Raw genomic sequence first — 14,258 nt, forward strand, 5'->3', positions numbered from 1 at the left:
ATCTGTAAAACACTTGGGAATCTTTTTGGAAAGGTGCTACGAAAGTAAATACAAGATATTACAGTATTATGATATTGCTATTTTCTTTTTCAAAACACTGTAGAAAACAATTATATTATCCTCTCTTCAGAATTACATTGGACAAAATAACATCTGGAAATGTGTTGTGCTGCACCATAAGTTCATTTAGACCCTGTCATGAGACAACTGTTCAACCATATTGCTGATGGAGCTAGACAGCTTATTGAATAAACTTAGTGTGACACAAAAAGTCAAGACAAACACTGAAACTAAGAGTCAATATTTATTTGATTAATAACTTACAAAAATTTCACAGATTTAATTTATGTAAGGAGAGCTAATTTATTAAACATTTTACAGATTTTTGTTCACCATGTAATACATCAAGATCCTGACAGTAGTAAAATGATACTTGGCACAGTTATAAATAAAATACAAAACAATGTATCCATAAGCTTAAAATGTAATGATGCTGTTTTATGCATATTAATTTTCAAAAAGAAAATCTGGTGGACACCAAAGAACACAGAAACCTGCAAAGAAACAGCACATGTTTAGGGCTGAGACAAAATTTCCATTTACTCAACCTAGATGAGATAAAGCTGATCTGATTTCAGTCTGGATCAGCTTCATGAAGTTTTGGAAGTGATGTAGTTTTGCTGTAATACGCAAATTGTAAGTTTAATAGTTTACTTGACAGAAAAAGGCTGCAAAGATGGCTTTTCCCATTCTGATGGTTTCAGGTCATAGGTCTCAGTATTCCTCAAGATAATTAACTCTTTGTATTAGAATTATTTATATGCCCTAAATCCAGGACATTTGTAAGTTGATTCTAAACCTATTATATTTTCTATTAGCCAAACTGTGAATGAAGCATAATGAAGCATAACTCCCACTAGGGAGCTATGCTCAATTAAAAACTGCAAAATTAACCTCATATTACCACCAAAGTCCACCCTTGTTTTGCAAACATTCTGGTACACAGACTTTGTTAGTTAATTGGACAACTAAAATAATAATGTACTTTAAACATCAGATGACTGGTGCTATGAAAGGTATTTACTAAACACTGTCAATTGATTGAAGTTCTTTATGTCAGCCAACCCCAAATAGAAACGGGAAAAAAGTTTTTCCTGGAGGTGCAGAACATTACCTTTGATTATAAAATAAGTAATGAAATTTTGAAGGCTTATTCCTGCTTTTTTTCCCATTTAGAAATTAAAAAGATGAATAATGGTGTCATTTGTTTTTGTTCATGTTAACAGAATAATTGTTATAATTCTAAATTCTGACAAAATGGCACAAACCTCTTGCCACCCTGTAACCAACTCCTCCCAAATATTGTATAAAAGATAATGTTGATTTTTCCCCCAGCATTAAATGTTCAAGTACACTAACGTTACGTTTCTGTAAATCTTGATATCTGGTACTTGCAAACTATGCGAGTGTCTTGTGTTCAAAGAAACAGATAAAGAAAAAAATGTCTACTTGCAAATACTGAACATCACCTATTTACAGTTTCACTGCTCCTCTTACTAAGGCAAGGGGCTGGAATACCACTAGATTGCTTTTATACTTGTAATCTGCATATTACAGAGAATGCTAATTTTGCCAAGCATCAAACATGCAGTGAATTTGCAGGGTATAACGCCTATTAACAGCAATACTGAACATCACTAAAAGCTCATTAGATATCTTCCTACACTTTTTGGTTGATAAAATGAAATGAGCAACCTTAAATATACTAACACGCACTCACAAAGAGAAAACTATTTGATAAATTATTTATATACAGATACACATTCTTTACAGTGGTCTCATCAACTACTTTCAGGTCCCCTCTGAAAACTCCCTTCACAGATTTCTCGAACCACTAGGTTGCTACAGCACTTAAAAGAGAACTAATCCAAGTCTCAGTCTCTCTGTAAACAATAGTTAAGGAAACAGTGAATAATTCACCATGAGTATAGGAAAACGCTATAACAGAAAATCAGTGCATCACATTCAAAAACAAAAAGCCCATTTGGAATGAGATTTCAGATCATTCCTTACCTTTCAAACATATTTGCAGTGTGAGAACTTAACAGAAAAAAATCTCAAGGGTGATTTCGACTTGCTGACATACCATCTTCTTCAGAATGTCCTATTAGATTTTTCCATTCATATGTGCTATTAACAGAGATCACACTTTACTTAAGCTTGGATTCAATCATTTTATATGCAAAGAAAATGAGTGTTTTAGTCAGTTTTCACAATTTGTTTTGCAATCACATGGAATTTAAAACGGTTATAAACCTTTCTTTTCCATTACTAAGATTTTGCATTCACATCTTTGGTACCCCTATACAACTTCTCTTCAAACCTTTCCAGTCACTATGCAATATATTATACTGGATCACTCTTAGTATTAAATGGCTTATATCATTTGTTCAAAGATATCAAATTAAATTCTGTTTTATTTTTTGCTGAATATCATATAGTATATATTGTGGTCTATTTTTAAAAGGTATATCATGCACTTAAGCAGGGCTTTAACTTCGACAGAAGAGCTTTACTTACTTGTGCAACTGTTTATTTTCAGACTATACAACCTCGAAACAAGGTTATTACAAGTATTTCACTGTACCGGAAACAGATGGCCATAACTGCTGATAGCCATAAAATATAGGTAACACACTTATTTGTGAACATTATATTATCCTCATGTGCCCTGCTTCCGAAGCTTAACACATTACAGTGGATCCCCAATAAAACCACATGATTTTAATCACAGTATTGAAATGCACATTTTCCCATGTACATAATACTACAGAAAATCAATATAAAATCACATTACAGGAACTTAAATGCAGCAATCTTAATGAAGTCTGACTGCATTGTGAAATTTAGTTTTAGACTCCAGATTCTTGCTCCAGTGGAATTATTCAAATTGGGAAATTAATATTTCTGTTCAGCACAACATGACTAGGTATGTCAATACTTTAATAATCTCATGCTCCTTTGTAAAAGGTGTTAAATAAAAAATCCAACAACAAATGCAGTGAATATGTTGTTGTGAATAATTCTCATGTTAAGAATGGTTAAAATCCCTTTTTGATCTTCCTCCTCTTCCTTATCAGGGTTGGCAGTTTATTCTGTCCATTTTTACCTTTGTTAATAAAACTCTGATAAAGAGAAGGTATCGTAAGATTCATCATTAGCCCTACACATAGCATGCTACAGTTCAAAGGATGTGGATTCGAGAGAGAGAAATTTTCAGGCACCACTCAGATATCGTAGGCTCACAGGACGAAGGTGGTGCTACACTAGCTGGTAGCCTGCTCCTGAAGTTTGGTCATATTCTATTGTATACTGCCTTGTCCAGTCCACAATAACAGGACGAAAAAGACCACAGCATCTGAATTCAAAGAAGTCTATAATATTCCTTATACATCCATGGCTTAAAAAAAACAAACAAGACGACATATGTTAGTAAGTAACATCACAATTCACTTAGCATAGTGCAAGTTTGTCTACCTCCAAATTTACCATGTCTGCTTGCTCTCCAAAAAGTTCCCCAAATGTAGAAAACCCAAAGTGGACGCTGAATCTCTGAGAGCACAACTGACTCTTTAACCTTAAATCAGCCATTCCCCAAGTATGCCAGGGTTATACAACAATGACTGGACATCATCCTATCTTAAAGTTAAGAAAAAATGAGAGGGAAATAAAGACTTACTAGAATATATTTGATAGACAAAGCAAACAATAGCAACAACAGAACATTAAATAAAAAGAATTGCAGCATTATCCTGCCTTTAATCTCAGATAATCCTATTTTATTTTTTCCATTTTATAATATGTGAATATTACAACTTCTAAGCATAGACTGTAAAATTACATGAACTCAAAAATAACAAAACTGAATCAGCTCAAGAGAAATTCCTGAACCAGGAACCAATCTCTACCCCACCACAGGCAATAAATAGTTTGAACCAATAAAACAGGCATTACAATGCATCCTGAAGGTCATGCTCTGTTGAACCAACAGGAAAGCAAAGTTCAGAGATCAGTGCCATCCACTAAGACCACAAATAACATTGAAATTTAGGGAAATATGAGAACAAGAGCTTCCAAAGTACAGAGTATGAAGAAGCTAAGACACAAACTATCTAGAGATTTATAGACAAAAATCAACACCTTGAACTACACCCATTGATGAACTGGAAGCCAAGGTAATCTGCAGTGCACAGGTGTAATATATTCCATGCCACAAACATTGCTAACTGTTTAGCGGCCACATTTTACGCTAGCTGAAGTTTCAGAGTAGTCTTGAAAGCTAGTCCCACACAGAGTGTATTGGAACCATTCTGGAAGTGGCAGAATGGTTCCATTCTGGAAGTGGCAAAGGCATGGATAACTTCGTAAGTCCCCTATCCAAAAGGAATCGTTGCATCATTAAGAAGTGCCAGACATGAATATGAAGTGATTGTCCTCCCAGGATCACCTTCAATTTAATTAATACTGGTCTTCAGATTATGTGGTGGTTCATAGGCTACAGATCAAAGATCAGTGTGAACCCCTGAACACTACAAAATATAGAGTATACACATCTCTGTGGACCTAGACAAGAGTGATAGCTTCCAAGTCCAACAGCTGTTACATCATAGAGCTTATTGTCAATTTCTTAAAGTTTTACAGTCTCTAATATGTAAAAAAATCTCAGGAAGGAAATTGATTTTTCATCGGAAAGTTTCTTTTTGCTTGTAATTACACTGAAGATGAGTAGGCCTTGATTTTCTGGAAATTAAAACTTAGGTAACAGGATGTAGACTAGAAAGATCAGAAGTAACAACGAGAATATCTGAATTCCTGAAAGGACATTGAGTAAACAAACCGTGGTTGACACCTTTGCTCCATCTTGTAGGCAGTGCTTATTTAGTCAGTTCAAACACTTGTTTCATCATTTTAAGAAGCACATCCTCTAAAAGCTCCTAAGCTGATAGAAATGGCTACAGGATGTGGAATTTGAAATCATGAGGAAAGCAATACATTGCATCTGCTCTGGGCACAGCCTTGTGTTCCCCAGACAAAGAGAAATCTGATTGCGGCTGTGCTGCATCTCTAGAAAGGTCATGACCACAAGAAGTCATGTTACTAGTCTCACTTGCTAATTTCGTCTGCATGGTGGGACTTGAGAAGAAATGTTGAAGGCAAGTCCTTTTACTAGCACAAAAACAAACTTAGTGAAATAGCAGCATCCCCTACAAGGAAGGTGCTTTCTATTTTTTTTTACCAAGAGAAAGACTATTACCCTCCTGGGAGCAAAAATTATTTTATGTTAAATCATCAATGGCTGGATTCATTTAGAAATATTAATAGTAATTATAAGTCACTTTCCATAATCAGATACATTAGCTTATGGTAAAAATAGCTGTTCAAATTCAGCTTTTAAAAACTGAAATTTTGGGATCCTATCAGCATATGGAAGACAGTTTTCAGCATTCAGTTGTGAAGTTCATTTGTGGTTTGGCTATCCATATGAGAAATAGCGTTTTACACATTTTTATAAACTTACTTGAATGGGCTTTCAATAGATGTTGTTGTGACTTTAAAGTGCTTGTATCGTCTTGCATTCATCCTTTCATTGGTAGTGATACCTAAACAAGATATCTAGAAAAGATGGGAGATACGCAAACAAACACTTAGAATTTCCAAAATTAAAGGCAAACCAGGAGAGAGAAAGGCTGGAAAAAAAACTCCACAGGGCTGTTTAGTGTGGGACCACACACAATGCAAGCTGCATCACTCTGCCTGTACATTTCAACCACCTGTGTTATTCGAGTCTTTCTTGAGTGAACAGAACCAGCTGTGTCAAATTGTGTAGTAGTTTTCATTTTTAATAAATCTTGATATCCAGAAGAAAAATCCCTAATAATCTATATTGGAGATAATAAATAAGATAAGCAATTATTTTTATTATAGTAGATATTTAGGAATTATCTTAAACAATTTTGAAACAACTTTTCTTCCTTCTTGGCGCTGATATTTAAAGTAACTGTGAGATATTTTTGTAATTTTTTCCCCTAAAAGAAATAATAAATTGGGCTGAAAACACCTTCTGCATGGGTCACTTGGCTCAAGCAGTGTTAACAGTTTTCAGCAACTACTCCACCATTTTGTCTTAAAAAGGGGGAGTCTGAAGAAGTCTTCCATTATGCAAGGCCTGGATTTACTGTAGTGTATTGCATGTGCAACACTGGAAACAAAAGTAGTAGAACTCCCTTAACAATTAGGAGCACTATCATAAGCTAAAACGTTAGAATTCTTAGTGTCATATGGTAACTCAGCCCCATGTTATGGGATCAACAAGTCAGGTCTGAGAATCCTGAGCATTCAGGAAATTACACTCAGGTTTACTTGCCTTTTCTGGATATACTGAAGTTTTGTCCCTTTAACAGACAGGTATCTAAAGAAAGAGGACATGATTTAAAAAAAATGAAAGCCTAAAGTTAGGCACCTATGGCCAAGTTCTCCAGGAAGAGGCCTGATTTTCAAAAATGAATGAGAACTCCTGAGTACTCATATTCTCTTTTAAAAAATCAAGCCACTTATTTAGGAGTTTAACTTTAGGAAACCATTTTTGAAAATCTTGGCTAGGTCTTTTAATCTTCTCCAGGGAATAAGGAAGCTGTTTGGAAGACAGGACAGAGAGTGGTAAAAAATGATAGGAGAGTGATCCCATCAGAATGGTCAGCCAAGGGATCAGTCAACTTTACTTTCAAGCCATCAAAGAGGAATCAAGAGACGGGCTGTGGAGTTAAAAAAGCAGAGAACAAAGCTCCTAAGAAAGGCCAAGTTAGGATCTCTTAGAACAGATTTTGGCAAGTTCTTTTAAGTTACCTTTTATCTTCCTTCACACAATCGTAAAAATAATTATTTGGACACATTTAATAATGAAGTTATTGCACGTTTCATTTTTCATATTTCCTACACTGCATGTTTTCTGCCTTGTAAATAGTATTAAATACTACAATTATAATAACTTTGTCTTCATCACATTTAAGGGTGTAAAGCATTTCATGAGGCACCGTGAGAAAAGTGTTCTTCCAGGTTCCATAGAATTTGAAGAAATATCTACCAACATATCCCATTCTAAAGTAATTTATGTATGGAGTTTAATGGATCCTGGGATTATTGGGGATTGGAAGGCACATTGGAAAGTTGTATGTTCACATTGCTTTAGTACTCTGGTACTTTATATTGGTTTGGAAGCCACACTGAATAGATATGGTCACCCTGGCTCATTTATCTTGGGCAGGAAATCCCACTGGAAGGTAGTGTGGTGGCCCTGGTTCACAAGTATAAACTTGGAATCTATATTCGTGGTTGCTCTAAATCATCGTTACAGGAGAGAAGGAAAAAGCTGAGATGCCTGATAGTTTACTTCAAAGTTTGGAGTGTGGATCTTATTTCTGATATAACGGGAAACACTGAAGTGGTAACTAAGCCCTTGTGAAGAGACTTGTGATAAGACTTTGTTCTTTACTGTTAGAATAGATAAGGAAAATACAGCTAATGTGATGTATTTGAATATTATTTTCCTGTCTAAACCTGTAGTTGATAATTCCATTAACTATAAACACTTGGCCTATGATTTTGTTAGGATATTTTAATAAACTTTCCTCCTTTGGCTTTTGTACTGACAGATTGTGCAAAACACACAATGGTCTCATTAGATGGGCAGACATGGGAACATTTGAAATACAGATCCCAGCCCCCACAGAACATATTGAACTGTTTGGCTCATTCCAAGACTACTCAGACAGATTGTTCATCCATGCTACTGTTTTGGGTATTGGTTAGAGTTTCAGTCTGTGTTACAAGAGTGCTGGTCAGACATGGTAATGAGGTATCTGGGAAGGAAGACTGACAATTACATTCAAAGGAAAAGCTAAATGTCTGATCACAAGAGATCTTTAGTGTGAGAAAATTCAAAGAATCTAATTCTATTTCTAGAATTACATATTATGTGAACATATTCATTGATTTCAGTGGGATACGTGAATACTCAGTGATTCTTAGTGAGGAAAACGCACAAAATGCATGAAAATTGTTTCAGTATAGTGCATCTTTTACTCCTGACAGAATTCTGCACCTCTCTAGGGGCAGAGAATTTATATGGTCCGCATATTTCTGTGCCCCCCCCGGGCACAGAAAAATGCAAAAGAAATCTGCAGGGGGACATACACCTCTTCCCTGGCAACGCGTGTGTTCCAGTGTGCCTGTAGCAGACTCAGACATGCAAATCACTGGGGAGGGAAAGAGGTGCCTGTGTGGGAGACGTTGATCACCATCAGTGGGTGGGGCTAGGCGTGTGTGCCTGCCAACGAGTGAGAGAAACTCTGTCCCTCTCACTTGCTACTAAGGCTCACCTGGCGTGGAGGGGTAGGGCTTTTTATTATGCATGAGGTAGACTGTCCTGGAGGCAGAAATGTAGCAGCCTGCCTGCACAGTAATATTGTTAACATTCCTATTGTTAGTTAACTGTTCCCATTCTCAGACAATTCCCCCAGGAGCATAAAACCTCTAAAAGTTTTAAGGCCACTACATTGCCAGAGTGACAGTAAGGGAATCAGCTAGGAAGATCTATGTGTTTTTTCCTGTGCCAAAGTGGCACAATGGAGTTAGTTAGATTACAGCTCAGAATTTATTTTACTTATCGATAAAAAAAAAAAAAAAGACTGAGGGAAAATAAAATATTTACCAAGCAGTCAATACAATGTCAGGACAATCAGAACCAAGCACTTCCCAAAGTACCCAGCCAGGTCCAGGACAATGATTAGCAAAGCTAAATGACTTTCATGTGTGAAAGTCTGAGCAATTTAAAATGACATTCTACTTTTTCTTCCCCCCCCCCGTTTGGTGTTCTGTAATGTAATTTAAATGATAATCCAGGATTATAACTGGAATGCAGGGTATCAGTTACCAAGTGTTTGTAACTTATCTTTCATGTGTTCAGGTAATGTTGAATAGTTATTGTGACTTTTTTCTGTATTGTAGTTTAAATAAATTACCAAAACAATTGAAACTGGTCTGATTATATTGCATTATTTTGACAAATAAATATGGAGAATTTTGCAGGATTATTAATTTTTTTGGCGCAGAATCCCTTCAGGAGTACTCTTTTCCCAATGGAACAGCTGCATAGCTCTTTCCTTGTCTAGATGTCTGTTCAACCCTCCCATTATCATTTTTGAGAGCTTTAAGAATGGATTTATAACTGCCACCATCCTTTCCACAAACTATACCAAAATATACGTAAATAACCTATTGACTTTGAAAAACTAATATAGTTCTTGGTATAAGAAATATTACCTGCATAATATCAACTTTGATGTTTTGTATTGTACTTTACAGAGATGTATACATAGACTTTTTTGGAAGAGTAAAGTTAGGTTTACAAAACTGGATCTCATCTGTAACTACTCTGATCTACAGCAAATACACACAATTTATTTCTTTATTATATGCATTTGTAGTTCTATTACTTTTATTTTATGTAACCAGCCAAGAGCCTGAACTAATTTTGCATTGAGCTAACAATATGTAGACCCAACTTACTATTTTTAGACTATATATGTACTAGGAAAATCACCACTGCTGACAATAGTTAACAACAATGGGTCCCCTCAACTGGTGCTGGAAACTGTTTAACTATTAGTGTAGATTCCATTGAAAAGGTTTTGTCCAGTTAGTTATACAATGCATAACTGAGACCAGACTTACACAACTTGTATGCACTCACAGTACTGAACTGTTTTAATCATGTTTCACTCCTGCCTTCTGCAATGGTGTTAAATATTTTTGTCCCATTACACAAGCAATTAAACAGTTTGCAAACACGAGTTGAAAAAGAGACAGTGAAGACCTACTACTGACAACCACTGTCAGCAATGGGCTAGTTTTCCAATGTAGACAAACCTATAGTCTAGGGGTAGGCAACACATACTCTGCTGCAAGCTAAATGCAACTTCTGTGGCAAAGCCATTCATATCTGTGTGCTCCAGTAGGAGAAACTGGAAATTCTGTGGCAGTTTCTGCTAAACTAAGGATGAATGTTTTTACTAAATTAAGATGAAATTGAATAATACAAGTAGTACAGTATTGCATCTATAATTTATTTTGATATCAAATTAAATTTATTTTATTCCTCTATATTTTCCCTGTGCCACAGGGTTTTTTTAGGGCTGTCAATTAATCACATGATTAACTAAAAAAACCTAATTGTGATTAAAAAAAATTAATCACACTGTTAAACAGAATACCAACTGAAATTTATTAAATATTTTTGGATGCTTTTCTACAGTTTCAAATATATTGATTTCTATTGCAACACAGAATGCAAAGTGTACAGTGCTCACTTTATATTATTATTTTTATTACAAATATTTGCATTGTAAAAGTGATAAACAAAAGAAACTGTATTTTTCAATTCACCTCATATAAGGACTATCGTGTAATCTCTTTACCGGGAAACTGTAATTTACAAATGTAGAAATTTTTTGCTATATAACTGCACTCAAAAACAAAACAATGTAAAACTTTAGAGCCTACAAATCCACTCTGTCCTACTTCTTGTCAAGCCAATCGCTAAGACAAAAGTTTGTTTATATTTATGGGAGATACTGCTGCCAGCTTCTTATTTACAATGTCACCTGAAAGTGAGAACAGGTGTTTGGATGGCACTTTTGTAGCCCGAGTTGCAAGGTATTTACATGCCAGATACACAAAACATTCGTATAACCCTTCATGCTTTGGCCACCATTCCATGCTGATGATGCTCATTAAAAATTAATGTGTTTGTTAAATTTGTGACTGAACTCCTTGGGGGAGAATTGTATGTCTGCTGCTATGTTTTACCCGCATTCTGCCATGTATTTCATGTTATAGCAGTCTCGGATGATGACCCAGCACATGTTCATTTTAAGAATAATTTCACAGCAGATCTGACAAAATGCAAAGAAGGTACCAATGTGAGATTTCTAAAAATAGCTACAGCACTCGACCCAAGTTTTAAGATTCTGAAGTGCCTTCCAAAATCTGAGAGGGACGAGGTGTGGAGCACACTTTAAGAAATCTTAAAAGAGCAACACTCTGATACGGAAACTACAGAACCTGAAACGCCAAAAAAGAAAATCAACTTTCTGCTGGTGGCATCTGACTCAGATGATGAAAATGAACATGCTTCAGTCTGCTCTGCTTTGGATCTTTATCAAGAAGAACCCATCATCAGCATGGATGCAAATCCTCTGGAATGGTGGTTGAAACATGAAGGAACATATGAATCTTTAGCACTTCTTGCACGTAAATATCTTGCAACGCCGGCTACAACAGTGCCATGCGAATGCCTGTTCTCACTTTCAGGTGACATTGTGAACAAGAAGCCAGTAGCATTATCTCCTGAAAATTGTAACCAAACTTGTTTGTCTGAGCGATTGGCTGAATAAGAAGTAGGACTGAGTGGACTTGTAGGCTCTAAAATTTTACATTTTTTTATTTTTGAATGAAGGGGTTTTTTTTGCACATAATTCTACATTTGTAAGTTCAACTTTCATGATAAAGAGATTGTACTACAGTACTTGTATTAGGTGAATTTATTTTGTTTTTTACAGTGCAAATATTTGTTTTAAAAATAAATATAAAGTGAGCACTGTACACTTTGTATTCTGTGTTGTATTTGAAATCAATATATTTGAAAATGTAGAAAACATACAAAAATATTTAAATAAGTGGTATTCTATTATTGTTTAACAACGCAATTAATTTTTTTAATCGCTTGACAGTCCTAGTTTTTTTTTATGACAAGGAACTACATGGAAAATGTTGTAAGAGGAAAAAGCTGGAAGTTTGGTAAGTTGGGGACCTCAGCACCTGGGAGGACCCCGGTGGGAGTCAATTTAGCTGGAAGCTTCTGCTAAAATCATTAACAATGAACAGTTACTGTTGACATATAAACCATTGCACTGAATTTTTGAAACAAGACTATGCAGATGCAAATTAGATACCTTTTAGAGCATGCCAGCAGGGTCTACCTGGGGCAATTAGACCACAACATGTTAGAGTGCTTTATAAATCACACCCCTCTAGAGAGCTGTGCCGTGCCATGTAGACAAGCCAAGCAGTCTCAAGTTCCTGATGACTGCTCCACTAAAAGCTAGGAGCGTCATGAAGGTGATAAGTGAAAGAGTATCAGCATTTAAATCTCTTTGAGTGCCATTTAGAAGCACTAATAATTTGCAACAGGCTTTACCATGTAATATGAAATAAGGGTACAGTTTTCAAAAGCACTTAAGTGACTGAAGAGCCTAAGTCCCATTTTGAAAAGTGACTTAGGAGGCTAAGTCTCATTGAAAGTCAATGGGACTTAGGAGCCTAAGTGCCTGAATTGCTCTTAAAAATGTGACTTAGGCACTTTTGAAAAAAATTATCCAAGGTTTCAAACCAAGAAAATGTCAGCCAAAAGTGATTGAAGAAAGCCTTATAATCTAATTCAATGACTGTCCTATTTAAACTATCTTCACTTGTATGGCTGTCAAGGGAGCTACTGAATAGAGACTTCTGATCCCTTTCACTCTTACTAAAATGATCATTTGTACATGTATACAAAGAACTTCACACTCTTTCAAATCCCAATAAAACAATTCCCCTTTTGCTTGGTGACCCTAGATCCCCTCCCTATCCTAAATGAGGCAACCCCTATGACTGACAACACAATCAGCTTTCTATTCCCTCTGCAAACCTTGTTTCTGTGATCACTGAACGTTGTTTTATAACAATGTTAAGTAAACTGAAAAGGAATATTTGATGTAATGGGAATGCAAATTTACTTTTAATATTCAGGGTTGACTATAATAAGTAACAAATAAAGTGCCTTTTCATACCTGATACATCTGACACATGAGTAACACAGCCACCCACATGAAATGAAACACACTATTTAGAAACATCCAAAACATCCAAGGTGAACAGGTGGCAATTTGTGTAATATATGTCCACAATCCATCCTTTGTGTAAGTAGTCTCACAGTGGATTCCCCAGTCTGGAAGAAGAAAAAAAATTATAGATTTAAAAATCATATAAAATCCTCAGATCACTCATTTTTTCTATATATCAATGTACTATTTAAATTTGAACTGATCAGAAAACTGACAAAGGGCAATTTTTTTAATGAAATATGGAAATAATTTGCAAAAATCTTCCCAATTTCTCCCTCCTTTTCTAAGCAGCTGTAATTTAAATTCGCAGAGATGATAGTAAGTTAATGAAGGGCATGGAATAATAGTAACAAGGACTACATAGAATTCTTAATTAGATATTTTTTCTGTAATAACTAGGTATTCTTCTATTCTAGAACACCTAAACTGGGCAGTTACTAAAGCAAACCTCAATTCCTGGAGGTAACTGGAATGGGTTACCTAGGGAGGTGGTGGAATCTCCTTACTTAGAGGTTTTTAAGGTCAGGCTTGACAAAGCCCTGGCTGGGATGATTCAGTTGGGGATTGGTCCTGCTTTGAGCAGGGGGTTGGACTAGATGACCTCCTGAGGTTCCTTCCAACCCTGATATTCTATGATCCCAATACAAAAATGGTATCAAAGTATAACTCTGATAGTGCACACACTCATAGGAGGAACTAAATGAAATATTGTACTTAAAAACAATTAAGAAAAAATTTACTCACAAGAGATACAGCCATAAATCATCCAACAGATCATAAAAAGCAAAAAGAACAGATAGCCCATAAAATAGCGATGGTTCCCTGCCCCTAAAGATGAACACAAACAACAGGAATTAATTTCTTCCACCCTGAGAAAAGGTCAGTAATACACTTGAGGGCTGATGTACATGTGAATTCAATTTAAATTATTTTAAGACAACACTGCTAATTACTTTATATGGAAACATTACTCTCCAGAAACATTACATTAGTCTGTAAAATCTATATGACTTCTTAGAAGCTTGAAAATAGGTGTTTTTCTCCCTTACAACTTTGCCCTTTCAGTAGGGCCAAACATTGTTTTATTTTTCTGTGCTCCTACCATACTGCAGCTGAAATTCACACACGCTTGTGTAATTTACGATCTGCTTTATTGATATCAACACAGCTTTAGGAACTGGTTAGTTAACAGCTGTTGCAGAGCCAGGAAGAGCTCAAAAACTGTTTTGGTATGTCTCAAAAATACTGAATTACTTTTGT

At 35.6% G+C, this 14,258-nt stretch overlaps 1 protein-coding gene across 3 annotated transcripts in view; it reads right to left on the reverse strand.

The window, feature by feature from the left end:
* Positions 1 to 316: 316 nt before the first annotated feature.
* Positions 317 to 14,258, reverse strand: part of ZDHHC17 (zDHHC palmitoyltransferase 17) — a 128,655-nt gene continuing 114,713 nt past the window's right edge. For 2 of the 3 annotated variants that reach the window (XM_073327709.2, XM_073327710.2), the window contains 4 exons: positions 13,743 to 13,826; positions 12,945 to 13,102; positions 5,579 to 5,673; positions 318 to 3,460 (listed from right to left, as the gene is read on the reverse strand). In XM_073327709.2, coding sequence (XP_073183810.1) covers positions 3,322 to 3,460; positions 5,579 to 5,673; positions 12,945 to 13,102; positions 13,743 to 13,826 — 476 coding nt within the window. In that variant the 3' untranslated portion in view covers positions 318 to 3,321. Of the gene's footprint in view, positions 3,461 to 5,578; positions 5,674 to 12,944; positions 13,103 to 13,742; positions 13,827 to 14,258 lie in introns of all 3 variants that reach the window. The other variant, XM_073327711.2, reaches the window with a different exon arrangement.

The sequence above is a fragment of the Lepidochelys kempii genome, chromosome 1 (genome assembly GCF_965140285.1).
Source record: "Lepidochelys kempii isolate rLepKem1 chromosome 1, rLepKem1.hap1, whole genome shotgun sequence".
Taxonomy (NCBI): Eukaryota; Metazoa; Chordata; order Testudines; family Cheloniidae; genus Lepidochelys; species Lepidochelys kempii.